Genomic DNA, 15,214 nt, shown 5'->3' on the forward strand with positions numbered 1-15,214 from the left:
GCAACTTGACAGAACTACTAGATATTTTAAGTAAAAGTATTTCTACAAAACTAAAAAACAAGGCTTTCACGGGTCCATTTACAATGCTAATTACTGAAATATGAAACTCTGGCCAGGCACCAATGGCTCACACCTGTAATCCTAGCTACTCAGGAGGCTGATAAAGATCTGAGAATCAAGGTTCAGAGCCAGCCCAGGCAGGTAAGTCCATGAAATTCTTATCTACAATTAATCACCAGAAAACCAGACATGGTACTACAGCTCAAGTGGTAGAGCACTAACCTTAAGGTGAAGAGCTCAGTGACAACCTCCAGGCACAGAGTTCAAGGAGGGAGGGGGGAAGGGTGGGAGGGGGGAGAGAGAGGGGGAGGGAGAGAAAGGGAGAGGGGCGGGGAGGAGGAGAAAGGGAAGAGGGGGATTTTTTTCAACTGCACACATTTGCTTACTTCTACAAAACGCTCAACTAATGCTTTATTTACTTCATTATGATAGAGAGCATATAATAAATATTTGGTATATCATGAAAACTTGAAATCAACTATAAGAGAAATAGCATTAGGTATATAATCCAAAAATGCCAAATGAAAAAACTCCTGAAAAACTACTGTAGAATGTTTTCTATAACTTTCACATAAGGTAATTTTCCATTATTGATAAGCTTAATATAAATAAACTTAGAATGCAACCTTTGAGAAAAAAAATCACTATTTAAAGAACAAAATTTTACTACTTTAAAAACTGGTGAAAGGAGCTGGGAGTTTGGCCCAGTGGTAGAGTGCTTGCCTAGCATGCACGAAGACCCAGGTTTGATTCCTAGGTACCACATACATAGAAAAAAAGCCAGAAATGGTGCTGAGGCTGGAGTGGTAGAGCCCTAGCTTTGAGAAAGTCCAAGGACAGTGCTCAGGCCCTGAGCTCAAGGCCAGGACTGGCAAAAAAAAAAAAAAAAAAAGTGAAAAACAATCTGAATTGCTGCCATTTTTTAGAGGTGAGAAGAGAATAAGGAGAGGGAGGAAGGGTGGCAACCATGCCAAATTGCCAGAACCACATAAATTAATAGTATGTCACCATCAGGGGTATTTTATGGCTCAGTTAAAAAACAAAAACAAACAAACAAACAAAAAAAAACATGGATAGCTAGGTGCTGGTGGGCACAGCTTTGAACTATTAAAAAAAAAAAGTCAAGCAAGAATGAGAGATTCTGAGTTCAAGCTCCAGTAGCTGGGTGGGTGGATGGATAATAAAACAATATATATTTATGCTTGTATTCCAGAAATATTTGTGTTTCAGTGACATCACAAGGAGCTGCTTGGAGGACAGGTCATGGCAAAATGAAGTACTCAGTTTCTGCATTGCTGATATATTCTTTCCCATAGTATATGCCATCTCTTCCCATCATGACATCAAGCTCAGTCATTTGACTTTGATTTCTTCCCCTTTACTATTTCGATTTGTGGTAAATGTTTTAGCCAGTAAAATGTGAGCAAAAATGGCATGCAACACTTGGGAAGTGAAAGCAAAAGTCTGTGTGAGCAGGGGACCTGAGGAGAGGCTATAATGTAGTACTGTGGTCAACAGTTCATGCTGGATTTGTAACAGGCATAAGAAATACATTTCTACTGGTGTGAGCCAGGAGGATTGTTCAGCTCTTTTGTTAATGCAGCACACCTGAGCCTATCCTAATAGAAAAAATAGGCAATAGCAATACATGGAAAAATATTCACAGAATCTTAAAGCAGACCGATGGCAATCAAAACGGAAATGGGGCTTAAAAGAGGGCTGACACATGGGCTGAGAGCATGGCCTAGTGGTAGAGTGCTTGCCTAACATGCAAAAAGCTCTCTGGGTTTGATTTCTCAGTATCACATTCTGATGCTGTGGCTCAAGTGGCAGAGTGCTTGAGCAAAAAGTGTTCATGGATAGTGCCCAGGACTATAGTTCGAGCCCCAGGACCGGGGCGGAGGGGGGGGGGGTGGGGGGGCGCGGGAAGAGGGCTGCCACAGAGGCAGAAAAGTCAAGATTTTATGATAATAACTACAGACTGGGGGAAACCCACTCAGGTGTGACACTGCACAGGCCACCATGTGGAGTTAGGGTTAGATGAATTATATTGGATTCCTTCCCTGGCAGAACAGTATTAAAATGAAGAAAATTGATTTCTGCTCAATGTTAACTGTTCTCTGAAGACAGAAGAGCTCTTTTGGAAATCTGTTCACATACCAAAATTGTCCAAAGAACTTACGACCACATAAAAAGGACATTATGAAATGGGAATCTAGAATTTGCAATGTGGCTTTTAGCCCACAATAGGCAAATAGTATTATTTTACTAAATTTCTTTTAGCAAACAATTAATCATCCACTAAGGTCTTATAATAAGAAAGGTACTGAACTAACCAAACAGTCCTTTATAAGTAAAATATCAGCAAGCTCACACAATCAAGTGGTAAAGCCAAAACCTAAAATATCACCTGTCAATGAAGGTAAATAAGAAAGAGATTAATGGATGCCAGGCACAGTGCCTCATGCCTGTAATCCTAGCAATTTAGGCCCATGAGATCTGAGGATCAAAGTTCAAAGCCATCCTGGGCACTAAAGTCTATGAGACTTTTATCTCCAATTAAACCACCAGAAAACCAGAAGTAGTGCTGTGGCTCAAAGGGTAAGATGGTAACCTTGAGCTGAAGAGCTCTGGGACAACACCCAGGTACAGAGTTCCAGCCCCATGACTGAAAGTAAATTAAATAAATAAACAAACAAACAAACAAATAAATAATAGTAGATATGTGTTACCCTGGAAAAAACATATGAAACAATAGCCCAATATGCTAGCGTGCGCTAATACCTTTATAGAAAAATACACAGCGGTAATTATTTTGTGTTTTAATAGATGGATGACTTTGCCTTTATGTATATTATAAATACAGTATGGGGCAAATATTAAAGAGTTATGAGAAATGAAAAAATCAAAATATATTAAATTACCTGAGAATTTAAACTATTCTACACAACATCCACATAGAAAGACCTCAGCACCAGAAAACAAACACAAAATGAAATTGTCTTCTTCACTCTGAAAACTGAAGTGTTTGTTAATTTCTATGGTGAAATTATTTGTAGCAAATAGCCTCAGTGGCATCATTCAATATACCCTCGTAAATATAGCCTTTTATAAAGATCAATTTATAAATGAGAGCTTCTCAAAGTAGTACATGAATTCCCTTTTAATTAAACATCATTAATGCTTAAAAAATGAAAATACCTTATAAAAGCTTTCTTTATATTCGCACTAAAGAAAACATTGGTTCAAGAGCTATACAGATGCTAGAAGGAATTACAGTCCTTGTGATCTATTTAGATAACCTTAGTTTTGATTTTTTTACTCCAGAAACTAACACTTTAAAGGGGTAGAAAAGACACACACAGACACACAGACATAGACAGACACACAGACACAGACACACACACACACACACACACACACACACAACAACAACAACAACAACAACAACAACAGAAAATGATAACAAAATATATCTCAGTAAGTTTGCATTGTAAACAAATAAAAGTTAAAGCAAGTGATCTGAATCATGGCAGGTAGCCATCAGCCCTTCCAACTTCTGCGGACAGTGAAAAGTACTAAGCACCATCATTTAAAACGAATGGCTGTAATTCGTAAAACTTAAATTTTGATACAGACATTTTCAGTAGGACAAAAGAACTAGCACAGTTTTTTCACAAGAATCACAAGCTATCCCCAGGCACCAGTGGCTCGTGTCTATAACCCAAGCTAACTCAGGAGGCTGATATCTAAGAAAAGCCCACATGAGACTCTTGTCTCAACAAATAAACCAGAAGTGGACCTGTGATTCAAGTAGTAGAATACAACCTTTGGGCAAAAAAAGCTCAGGAACAGCTCCTAGAACCTAAGTTCAAGCCCCAGAACTGGCATTTTAAAAAACAACCAACCAACCTCAAGCTTTCCACATGAAACATAGTAAAGGGAGCTTGGTTATTATTTTCTTAGCAAAAAGATACTTCAATCATCTCAAAATTCATCCATATAGGAAGATTCAAATAGGTCATTCTGGGATTATTCAAATGAAATGCTCAAGAATACACATTATATGGGAATGTGTCCCTCCAGTTTATAGGGAGAATTAGACGTGCCCAAAAAAAGAATTAAGATTCTATTCATATGGCAATAAATAGTGCTGTGGGTACTTTACAGTACAAAAAAAAAAGAATACACATTATGTGAAATAATTCATAAGAAAAAGGTATTAATGGCATTAACATTTCAAGCAATATATGGCACATATTATAAGGCATAGTATCCCAAACTTGATTTATAGGATAGTGACTAAGGTTCAGTGTGGTTAGGACACCTAGTCAAGTAAATAAATAAAACCAAAAGTTCCAATAAAACATAAAGTTCTTCAGATCTGTTCCAAATTTTACTCCATGTTGCAATTAATTTTCTTAAAAACAATAATTCTGCTTCAGCTGGGCTTTAATTTCCATCATAAATTCTGCATTCATGAGCCCAGAATAAGTGAATTACTTTATGTATATTTCTCTTCTCCCTTAATATTCCTGGTCTTCTAACAAAGAAAATGTGCTACCATTTAAAACACAAGAATGGGAGCGGGGAAAAAAAACCCAGATCAAACAGATCAACCACAAAGTCAATATTATTTTTCTTTTTTCTCTTTTTTTTTTCCCCCTTCAGTTGTGGGACTTGAAATCTGGACCTGGGCATTGTCCCTGAGCTCTTCAGCTAAAGGCTACCACCCTACCCCTTGAGCCCCAGGGACACTTCCGGTTTCTGGTGGTTAGCTGGAGATAAGAGTCTCAGGCTGGCTTTGAACTGGCTTTGAAAGGAGATCCTCAGATCTGTTTCCCGAGTAGCTAGGATTACAGGTGTGAGCCACCACGCCCAGCTTCAATATTATTTTTCTGAAAAGAATAAATCATCACATAAAAAGCATGAAGTATATGTTCTGAGCCTTTATCTTGAAATTTTATATAACTATAATTGCTTAAAAGATAAATTAGTAATAAGAACTTCATTATCATATAGGATTATGGAAATAACTTTCCATATTTTTTCTGAAAGTAGCTTATAACTATTTTTGTTCTGTCTCATTTTCCAGTAAGAGAGAGAATTGCCAAATACTAATTGAAAGAATAGCTATACAGCTACTCCAAATCTCAGGATAAGGAACTGAAGTTCAGATTAAGAAACAGAAATATTTAAGCAGTGGGACCTTTCAAGATGACAACTGTAGCTCATCTATCATAAGCAGTATACTGTGGTGACAAAGTCCATGGTTTGGGATGTCCTTTCACCTAAAATAACATCCACAGACTCTTCAGGTAAAAAGTTTTTCCATAAATGTTCTTAACTAATCCATTCTTTTCCATCTAAACATCTCTGACAGCATGGAACAAACTATTGTATTAGAAAGTAAGAGGGTATCTGGGGTGGGGAGTGTGCTTTAGTGGTAGAGTGCTCAGCTAGCATGCACAAAGCCCTGGGTTTGATTTCTTGGTACCACATCCATAGAAAAGGTCACAGCGGTGCTGTGACTCACGTGGCTGAGCACTAGCCTTGAGCAAAAAGTGTCCAAGAACAGTGTGCAGGCTCTTATTTCAAGTTGAAAGAAGGGAGGGAGGGAGGGAGGGAGGGAGGGAGGGAGGGAGGGAGGGAGGGAGGGAGGGAGGGAGGGAGGGAGGTAAAATAAGGGTGGATCAAAGGGACACCAAGAAAGGGTTTCCTAAAGCCAAACCTGACAGAACATTAAGTAACAATATGAATGATGAGAGCAATGAATAATGAAATAAAATACGAATTCACAAATCTAAATTTATGAGATTCAGAGGGAATGAACATCTATCCTTATAAGATGAACTCATAATAATAGAAGGGACGGTAACATACAAAAACTAACATTACACAGAAAGTTAATATTTAAAGATGCCAGTTTAAGCCAATCTGAACAGGAAAGTCCATTAGACTCTTACCTCTGATTAATCACCACAAGGCTTTAAGTACACATGTGGTTCAAAGAAGAGCCCCAGCCTTAACCAAGATAATTTAGGGATAGCAAGAGCACCAACCATGAGCAGAGAAGGCAGAGTGACAGCCAAGGCCCTGAGGCCAAGCCCCGGTATCAGCATCAAAACAAAATCTAACACTGTTAATGACACTGAAATCTCTGCCTCCTTATTAAGTAACTGAGTGGCATAAAACATCACTTCTATGACATTACATTAGAAAGCTTAATCTTAATTTGATTATAGAAAAATCAATAAATGTCAAATTGATGGAAAGATATGCCCTATAGTCCCCAAAATTGGCAATGGCAATAAAGACAAAGTAGAACACAAGTGCAACAACTGATGACACCTACTTCACACCATGGAGATGCCAGGTTCTACACTAAATGTGTGCAATGGTAAACATGTTAAGAGTTTCATAATGATACTCAGATAAATGAGAGCTGCCTTGTCCGGAAATATACACACAAATACTCAAGGGGAAAAAAATACATCCCTCTTAGTCTATAAATGGTTCAGAGAACAAAATAAAACATAAAAAGCAGGAAATATATACACAGTTAGGGAGGGGAAGCATGTTATGATTTGTGTCCTATGCCTGAAACTTTTCTAAGTTTGCAATTACATCAAAATAAAAACTAAACTAAAAAAAAAAAAAACTACAGATTTCTAGTTTACATATTGATATTGATACCAATAGTGAAAGTACTGCATCCAGACACCCTAAATACCTTGCCATAAACCAGAGTGTTCAATTCTACTGCCATGCTGTGTCTCTCTTACCTTTCTAATAGATTGTGGATTGCTTTGAAGAGCAGCGTCCTACATTCATAGGAAAGGCCATTTTCCCACAGTCCTTCTTCAACAACTGAAACAAGAAAAAGAAAAAAGAAAAAAAAAAGAACCAGTAAAAAGGACATCCAAATAAAAAAAAATTAACATTTTCTCTAAAGCAAAGTTAATGAGTTAATTAATTTAATCAGAAAAAAAGTATCAGCACCCAGAGAACGAACAACAGAGACATTCCCAACAGCCCAGTATACTATTATAAATTTTACATTAAATTCCTAACTGATGTTCTCTTGCAATAAATGAATGGCAAAATAAAACAAAAACAAAAATTCCTAAATTAAAACATTCTCCTATAGTTTTGCCTATTACAACCAACTTAAGAATGAAAACCAAGCTAAGTATTACAACTGCTGCCTAAGTCCAAAGAAAAACTTCTGACATTAATCTCAATTAAACTGTAAAAGCTATTATCAGAATATGCTGAAATTGCTGCTACCTAGCATTTTTAAATATAATACTCATAGGGGCTGGGAGTTTGGCCTAGTGGTAGAGTGCTTGCCTAGCATGCATGAAGACCCAGGTTTGATTCCTCAGTACCGCATACATAGAAAAAAGCCGGAAGTGGTGCTGAGGCTCAAGTGGTAGAGTGCTAGCCTTGAGAAAGTCCAAGGACAGTGCTCAGGCCCTGAGCCCAAGCCCAGGACTGGCAAAAATTATATATATATATATATATATATATATATATATATTGAGTATTATATATATAATACTCATAATCAAACTGTAAAAAATGTACTATATGGATTTTAGCAAGAGACAATATAACAAAATTTTAAGTAGCAATGATTACTGCTTAGTGCCCAAATAATTATTCATAATCCTCTAAGTTTATAACTTCTTTCAAGTCTGCAAAAAAAAAATTTTTTTTTACTCCTTGAAGATGAGTGTCTTTAAAAGAAAAACTGCAGGTCCCGGAAGTTTAGCCTAGTGGTAGAGTGCTTGCCTAGCATGCACGAAGACACGGGTTCGATTCCTCGGTACCACATATACAGAAAAAAGCTGGAAGTGGTGCTGAGGCTCAAGAGGTAGAGCTCTAGCCTTGAGAAAGTTCAAGGACAGGGCTCATGCCCTGAGCTCAAGCCCGGGACCGGCAAAAAAAAAAAAAGAAAAAAGAAAAAGAAAAACTGCACAAAATGTTTAGGGGTGGGGGACAGAGGGGCCAATTTGGCAAGGTACCAAAGCAGCAAAATACTCAGTGATTTTGTATTTCCTAGCAGAATTCATGGGAAGATATCTCTTCCAGTTCCTCAAACACAACTGACATACTTCACTTGAAGGAGAAAAAAGTAGGGGAGGAAGGGTGGGATACAGTAATACAGTAAAGGGGAACGAACATAAAGATTGTGAAGCCCTGAAGAAATTCAAGCTTAGGTTTTTAGAATTCAGGTCACTCTTGCCTTGAACAGTTTAAAAGTAGAATTACCTTCAAAGAATACATATTTCCTCTAAGCTATGATATACATTTCCTTTTAATGTATCATATTGCAGCAACAGCTGAAATGAACATCTAGACATCAAAAACACTTCTGACTCCCACCTACTGCTTTTTTACCTCAAGCATCAAAACTAATGAAATCTATTATCCAGAACACTGAGTCCAGCTCCAACACTGGTGAGTGCAAATTTGGGGGGACGTGGCGTTTTTCAGGGATGTTACTTCTTATTCAGGTATTTTAAACTACTGAATATCAACTTTTGCTCTAAACTCCAGAAATACTAATGGTTTAAAGCAAGGCATACAAATAAGAATATTGTTTCCAAGATACATTCCAGTGACAGGCTGGCACTAAGACAAGATTTATAACCTGCCCGCTACCTTTGTTTTCAACCTCTATTTCAACATATACAAATGTAGTCCAAAAAGAATTTTCAGATTTTATATCTACTTCCAAAGAAGTACAATAAGCAGACATTATAATAACAAAGCACCAATTTAATCTTATGTACTCCATCAAATAAAATACTTAAAAGAAAGAAAAGGTTTGATGCATCACATTTGTTAAAAATTGACAACAGGGCCAAAGAGTGTGACCTAGTGGTAGAGTGCTTGACTAGCATGCAAGAAGCCCTGGGTTCAAATCCTGAGTACCACATACATAGAAAAAGCCAGAAGTGTTTCTGTGGCTCAAGTGATAGAGCACTAGCATTGAGAGAGCTCAAAGTTAGTGTCCAGGCCCTGAGTTTAAGCTCCAAGTCTAGCCTCCCCTGCTCCCTCACCCCCCCCCAAAAGAAAAAACTGACAACAAAGCTGGGTGCTGGTAGCTCATGGCTGCAATGCTAGCTATTCAGGAGGCTGAGATCTGTCCAGCTTGGGCAGAAAAGTTCCTGTGAGTTTTTTTTTTTTTTTTTTTTTTGCCAGTTCTGGGCTTGGGCTCAGGGTCTGAGCACTGTACTTGGGTTTTCTCAATGCTAGAGCTCTACCACTTGAGCCACAGCACCACTTTTGGCTTCTTTCTATATATGTGGTACCAAGGAATTGAACCTGGGTCTTCGTGCATGATAAGCAAGCACTCTACCACTAGGCCAAACTCCCAGCCCTGCTGTGAGATTCTTATCTCCAATAAACTACGCAGAAAAAACTGGAAGTGGTGCTGTGGTTCAAGTAGTAGAGTGCTAATCTTGAATACAAAGGGACAGCATCCAAACTCTGAGTTCAAGTGCCAGGACCAGCAGGTTGGGGAGGCGGGGGGGGACAACAAAAATTTGAACAAAGAAAAATAACTTCAAACTTCAGCATTATGTTGGGCACAGTGGCTCATGCCTATAATCCTAGCTACACAGGAAGCTGAGATCTGAGGACCCACAGTTCAAATCCATCCAGGCACTAAAGACTCATCTCCAATTAAACAGAAGTGGTGCTGTAGCTCAATGGGTAGAGCAATAGCCTTGAGCTGAAGAGTTCAGGGACACTGCCCAGGCCCAAAGTTCAAGTCCCATGATCCACACACACACACAAAAACCCCAGCATTATTTGTATAATGCTGTTAATACAAGTGATTGATCATGGTTATGGTGCCGGTAAAGTTATTCATAATTAAATGGACTTATTGTCAGCAAATTCAAATTCAACCTGGTTAGCAGTTTGAATTGCTCTCAGGTAATAGAACACTTGGTTATCTACTGAACAAATCTGTTAAAATGGATTATAATTTTCCCAATTTCAATTTATTGATCAGTTAAGAATAAGGAGCCAGATGCCAGTGGCTCATACCTGTAATCATAGGTACTCAGGTATCTGAAGATCATAAGTCAAAGCCAGGTTGGGCAAGAAAGTCATGAGACTCTTATCTCCAATTAACCAGCAAAAAGAGCCAGAAGTGGAGCTGTAGCTCTAGTGGTAGAGCACTAGTCTAGAGCAAAAATAATTAGGAATAAAAAGTATATATCAAAAGAGTCACTTGTTCAGTCCTATTTGAAAGTTAAAGTGATTTTAACTGTTGACACCATTCAATAGACAAAAGGGATCTCTAGCAGCAGAGTCCACTGCCAGTTGTAGAATAACCAGAATTTTAATGATGGCAACTACAGTACATTTTAACAGTAGAGACTTGGCCCAAGTTAGCATTTCAGTGGATCACAGGACTCCACATAAAGGCCGTGAAATTCCAAATGAAGGCTCTAAAACTAAATTTCTAGATGAACTGCTCAAGACCTTCAAAGGATAAGGGATACAGAAAACAGGCTTCAACATTACTTTAATAGCTACATATTGAAAAACAGATCCTACACAGTGACTACTATTGACTCCTAACAACTAAATTGGTTCCCATTCACTACGTACTCCTTTCAAAGATATTACTGTTACTGTTTGTCTTTTAAAACTACTGCATGCTCTTAATTACCATGCTTAAAAATATATGAACAAAGAAGGGTCCAGAAAGGGCAATTATCAAAATTGATGGTTATCCTGGGTTGCTGGAATTATTTTGTCCTTTACGTCTTTGCACTTTCCAGACTTTCTTCACTGTTAAAAGCTTACATGTTTGAAATATTTTAAAGTAAAGCTACTGTTATTAAGACCTTTTAATTTTAGAATAATAGGCCAAGTTCAGAAATTATCAAGAAGCTCAACATCAGGACAAGAATGATCACAAGATAAAGTAAACTTTCAAAAAGAAAATACATGTGATATAGGATGAGGCCAAATGAAAGAATCTCCAGGATATGGAAACAAGAGCTATATAATGTGAAAGGACCTCCAGGATATGGAAACAAGAGCTATATAATGTGTGATTGTTGTTCTTAATGTACTATGTTATTTCTCTTTTCTTTTATGCCCTTTGGTTAATCTCATAGTTACTGTATCTGATTTTGTTACCTGATATATTGTACATACATTTATTTATTTGAAATAGGAAAGGAAAGGGGAACAAGATGAAGGAAATGGGGACAAAAACACGAGAAGGGGTATCAATCTATGTGAAGTAATGCACTTTTATCTGGCAAATATAGCTGTAACCCTTCTATTAATTAATTACAATAAAAAATCAATCAAAAAAAGAAAATACATGTGATTCACTTAGAGCATTTACTTACATTTGAAACCATCAATGCTACAAATAAACATCTTTATAAACTTTTTTTACATAAGCTTCTTGAAGAATAATGGTGTTGCTGAAGATGGCTCAATTATTGATTTCAAGATTGCCACAACTGAATGAATCAAATATAAAATTCTTTCCTTGTGCATGTGATAGCCACCCCCCACCACATACACACAAACCAGCATGTACATGACTGACTATCCAAATTGTCTTTTACATGAAAGTCTAAACAGTTGTCTATCACTGCTATTAGACTGAGTGATCCTCGGAGCTGTAACTTTGAAATGCAGCTGTCTCTTTGGCGTTCTCTCCCCACCCCCACTCATCCAGAGTGTTCCTGCTACAACAATCTTAAAGAGCATTTTACAGAAGGTTTAGCCCTGGCTGAGGGCACTCTGTGGCGTGACCGAGAGAACATGGAAACACGATTCATTAGACACGCCTGGAGTGATAACAATGGTATTGCTTCTTGCTGCTTTTCATTTCGCACATCAGGCCGAGACTAATGCATTCTCGTTACACACAAGCACATTTATAGATGGGTAAAAAACTATAATCACCTTTAATTAAGAGACAGAATATTTTTCCTATATAAACTACCAGCCATAACAACATAGTAATTATTTTTAACTGATAGGTTAAAATAGCAAATGCAGCAAAAAGGAAGAGAGGGAGGGAGAAACAGGGGAAGGGACAGAATAAATGTGAATGCATAAATATGAGAAGGAGGAGCTGGCTACTATGAAGGCCTGGTACACAAAGGTTGCTTCAGACCTAGCTCTGGACCCATCTCCTTCAGACCTGATGAGTACTAACTCCAGCTTGCCTTTGCCATACAGTCTGTAGCAAATAGATAAGACCTCTTATTAAATAAGCTCCTGCCTATATATGCATCTTCAGAGGCAAGTATGAAAACTGTTTTTGTCATTTTAACTACAATTATTAGTGATCTATCTTCTCTTGATTCTTTTACCGCTAACTTACTTCTTTTAATTTGTTTTATTGTTGGGGTGATGTAAAGAGGGGTTATAGTTACATTTGTCAGGCAATGGGTATATTACTTCTTCAACATTGCTATCCCCTCCAATACTCTCCCAGTCGTCACCCCACCCCGCCATTAACTTACTTTTTAACTACAAATAAGTTGTTCTCTCAGCTTTTTCTTGCTAGTTTTATTACAAAAATAATTCACTTTCACTTTAAAAAGATAGTCCAAGAACGAAAACCTGTTTGTATTGATTTCAACAATATTTAAAATGTGCTTTTCATTAAAAGTGTAGAATAATTGTTTCCCACATCACCTAACAACCATCAGTTACTGCACCTGAAGAAGGCCCAAGCTATAAATATAAAAAGCCCTAATTTAAGTTAGAGAAGTTATAAGTCTCATTACACTGCAATATGCAAAGTCCATTTTTAATGGAATTTGAAAAAGTGAATCTCTCTCTGAACACTTTCAATTTCAGCCATTTAAGTAAGGTTCACATATGCTAGGCTATTAGTGCACAAAGAGTTTGGTGGTTAAGTGGAGGAAAAGTGTTTGAGAGGAACTAAAAGATCACAGTTAAAACTGTGCTAAGTACATTAACCAAAAATTACACAAAAATATTAAAAGAATAAAAGAATAGAAATAAGAAAAACTAGAGGAAAAATCTGGGTCACAAAACAAAATAGCTTTAAAGCTAGATAATTAAGAGTTGGGGGACAGTGGTAGAGCACTTGTCTAATAAGCATGAGGGGCTCACTCCAGGGTTGCTGACTCAGTAAAAAAAAAGGGGGGGGGAGAACTGGGGGTGGGGGAGAGAATAAAAAAACAGACGTGTGCTGGGAGTGGTGGCTCACGCCTATAATCCTAGCTATTTAGGAGGCTGAGATCTGAGGACTGCAATTCAAAGCCAGCCTGGGCACAAAATTCATGAGGCTTTTATCTCTAATTAACCACCAGAAAACCAGAAGCAGTGCTGTGGCTCAGAATGGTACAGTGCTAGCCTTGAGCTGAAGAACTCAGAGAAAGTACCCAAACCCAGAGGTCAAGCCCCATGACCAACAAAAAAAACAGATTTGTAACACAGAAAAATATGTGAGCAATTTTACACTGTTGAGGTTAAGAAGTTTTTTTCAACCCATGATAACACACCAGGTAAGAAATCCAAACACCTGAAGCTTACTCTAATATGTCTATAGATGAACCAATAAACCATAACATGCATTAAAACCCTGTGTGTTGAAGTGAATGTGTACCACACAACATCAGAATCTCACCATCTAGAACAGATGAGACAGCAGTAGGTTTTCTCCCAGTAGTGCTCTGAGGACTCACATCCTAAAAAGAGCTCTGCTACTTCTTCCAGTCCTTTCTATATCTACAGCACCAAAACTATAGCTGCAGTTTTACTCCCTGGTGAACTTGGGAAGTTTTTTTTAGTTTAGTTTAGTTTTTTTGTTTTGTTTTTGTTTCTGTTTTTTGCCTTTTGATTGAGACACTATGTAGTCCAACATGGCCTGGAACTCCAATCCTCCAGCCTTAACAGCCTGATGCCAGGATTACAGATTACCCTACCAGCCTGGCTCCCATTATAGTTTTATCCATTATAAATTATGATGTTCTACAGAGCTCACTTGACAAGATAAATACCAAGAGTTTATAAAGAGGACATAATTTGCAAAGCACTGGAAAGCAAATGGGCCCAGATACCAGAAAGTCTGATCCAAAAGCAATGCTAATACTTTACTTGCTCAATTGTTTCTTTTGCACTTTCCTTGAAATTCTTTCCAGCTCTCAAATTGCACACTTCTAATGAGGTGTACTACAAAGATTCTGAGTATTTCCAATGTTAAAAAAGACAAGCAATTTATACCCCTTGTCATATAGAACAAAAAACAAACCAATACTAAAGTTAAACATTATAGATTAATTTTAATTAGGCTAACCTTAGAATCTTTGCAACACTTATAGTTTTCATAGAGTAATTATTTCATGAAATAATTAACTCAAGGGTTTTGTTGTTATTGTGGCTATTGTTTTGGAGTGGGTCATGGGGCTTGAACTCGGCCTGGGCGCTGTCCCAGAGCTCTTCAGCTCAAGGCTACCACCCTTCTCTTGAGTCAATCCCACTTCCCCTTTGTCTAGAGGTTAATTGGAGATAAGAGTCTCAGGTCCTTTTTTGCCCCGGCCTTGACCCTCAGATCTCAGCCTCCTGAGTAGCTAGGATTACAGGCGTGAACCACTGTGCCCTGCTCAAATTACCTTTTGAAACATGTAAATCTTTTATCAATAGGTGTTTGACCATATTAATTCTTCTTTTTGTAAGCTACAAAGCCTAACTAGAAAAGTTACTTCAGGTGCCGGGAGTGTGGCCTAGTAATAAGAGTGCTTTCCTAGCATGCATGAAGACCTGGGTTTGATTTCTCGGTATCCCATACACAGAAAAAGCCAGAAGTGGAAATGTAGCTCAAGTGGCAGAGCACTATGGCCTTGAGCAAAAAGTATCCAAGGACAGTACCCAGGTCCTAAGTTTAAGTCTCAGGAACAGCCAAAAAGAAGAAGCAGCAGCAGCAGCAGCAGCAGCAGCAGCAGCAGCAGCAGCAGCAGCAGCAGCAGCAGCAGCAGCAGCAGCAGAAGAAGAAGAAGAAGAAGAAGAAGAAGAAGAAGAAGAAGAAGAAGAAGAAGAAGAAGAAAAAGAAGAAGAAGAAAAAGAGGAGGAGGAGGAGGAGGAGGGGGGGGGGGGGGGAGACGGGTACTTCACTTAGCATTTA

The 15,214-nt window shown here is 38.0% G+C and overlaps 1 protein-coding gene across 2 annotated transcripts in view; it reads right to left on the minus strand.

Moving 5' to 3' along the window:
* Med13l (mediator complex subunit 13L) overlaps positions 1-15,214 on the minus strand; it is a 199,022-nt gene that overhangs the window by 91,542 nt on the left and 92,266 nt on the right. For both annotated transcript variants that reach the window (XM_090320164.1, XM_090320163.1), the window contains exon 3: positions 6,846-6,930. In XM_090320164.1, the coding sequence (XP_090176290.1) occupies positions 6,846-6,930 (85 nt within the window). The remainder of the gene's footprint in view (positions 1-6,845; positions 6,931-15,214) is intronic.

This window comes from Megascapheus bottae, chromosome 28 (assembly GCF_031878675.1).
Source record: "Megascapheus bottae isolate mThoBot1 chromosome 28, mThoBot2.hap1, whole genome shotgun sequence".
Lineage (NCBI taxonomy): Eukaryota > Metazoa > Chordata > Mammalia > Rodentia > Geomyidae > Megascapheus > Megascapheus bottae.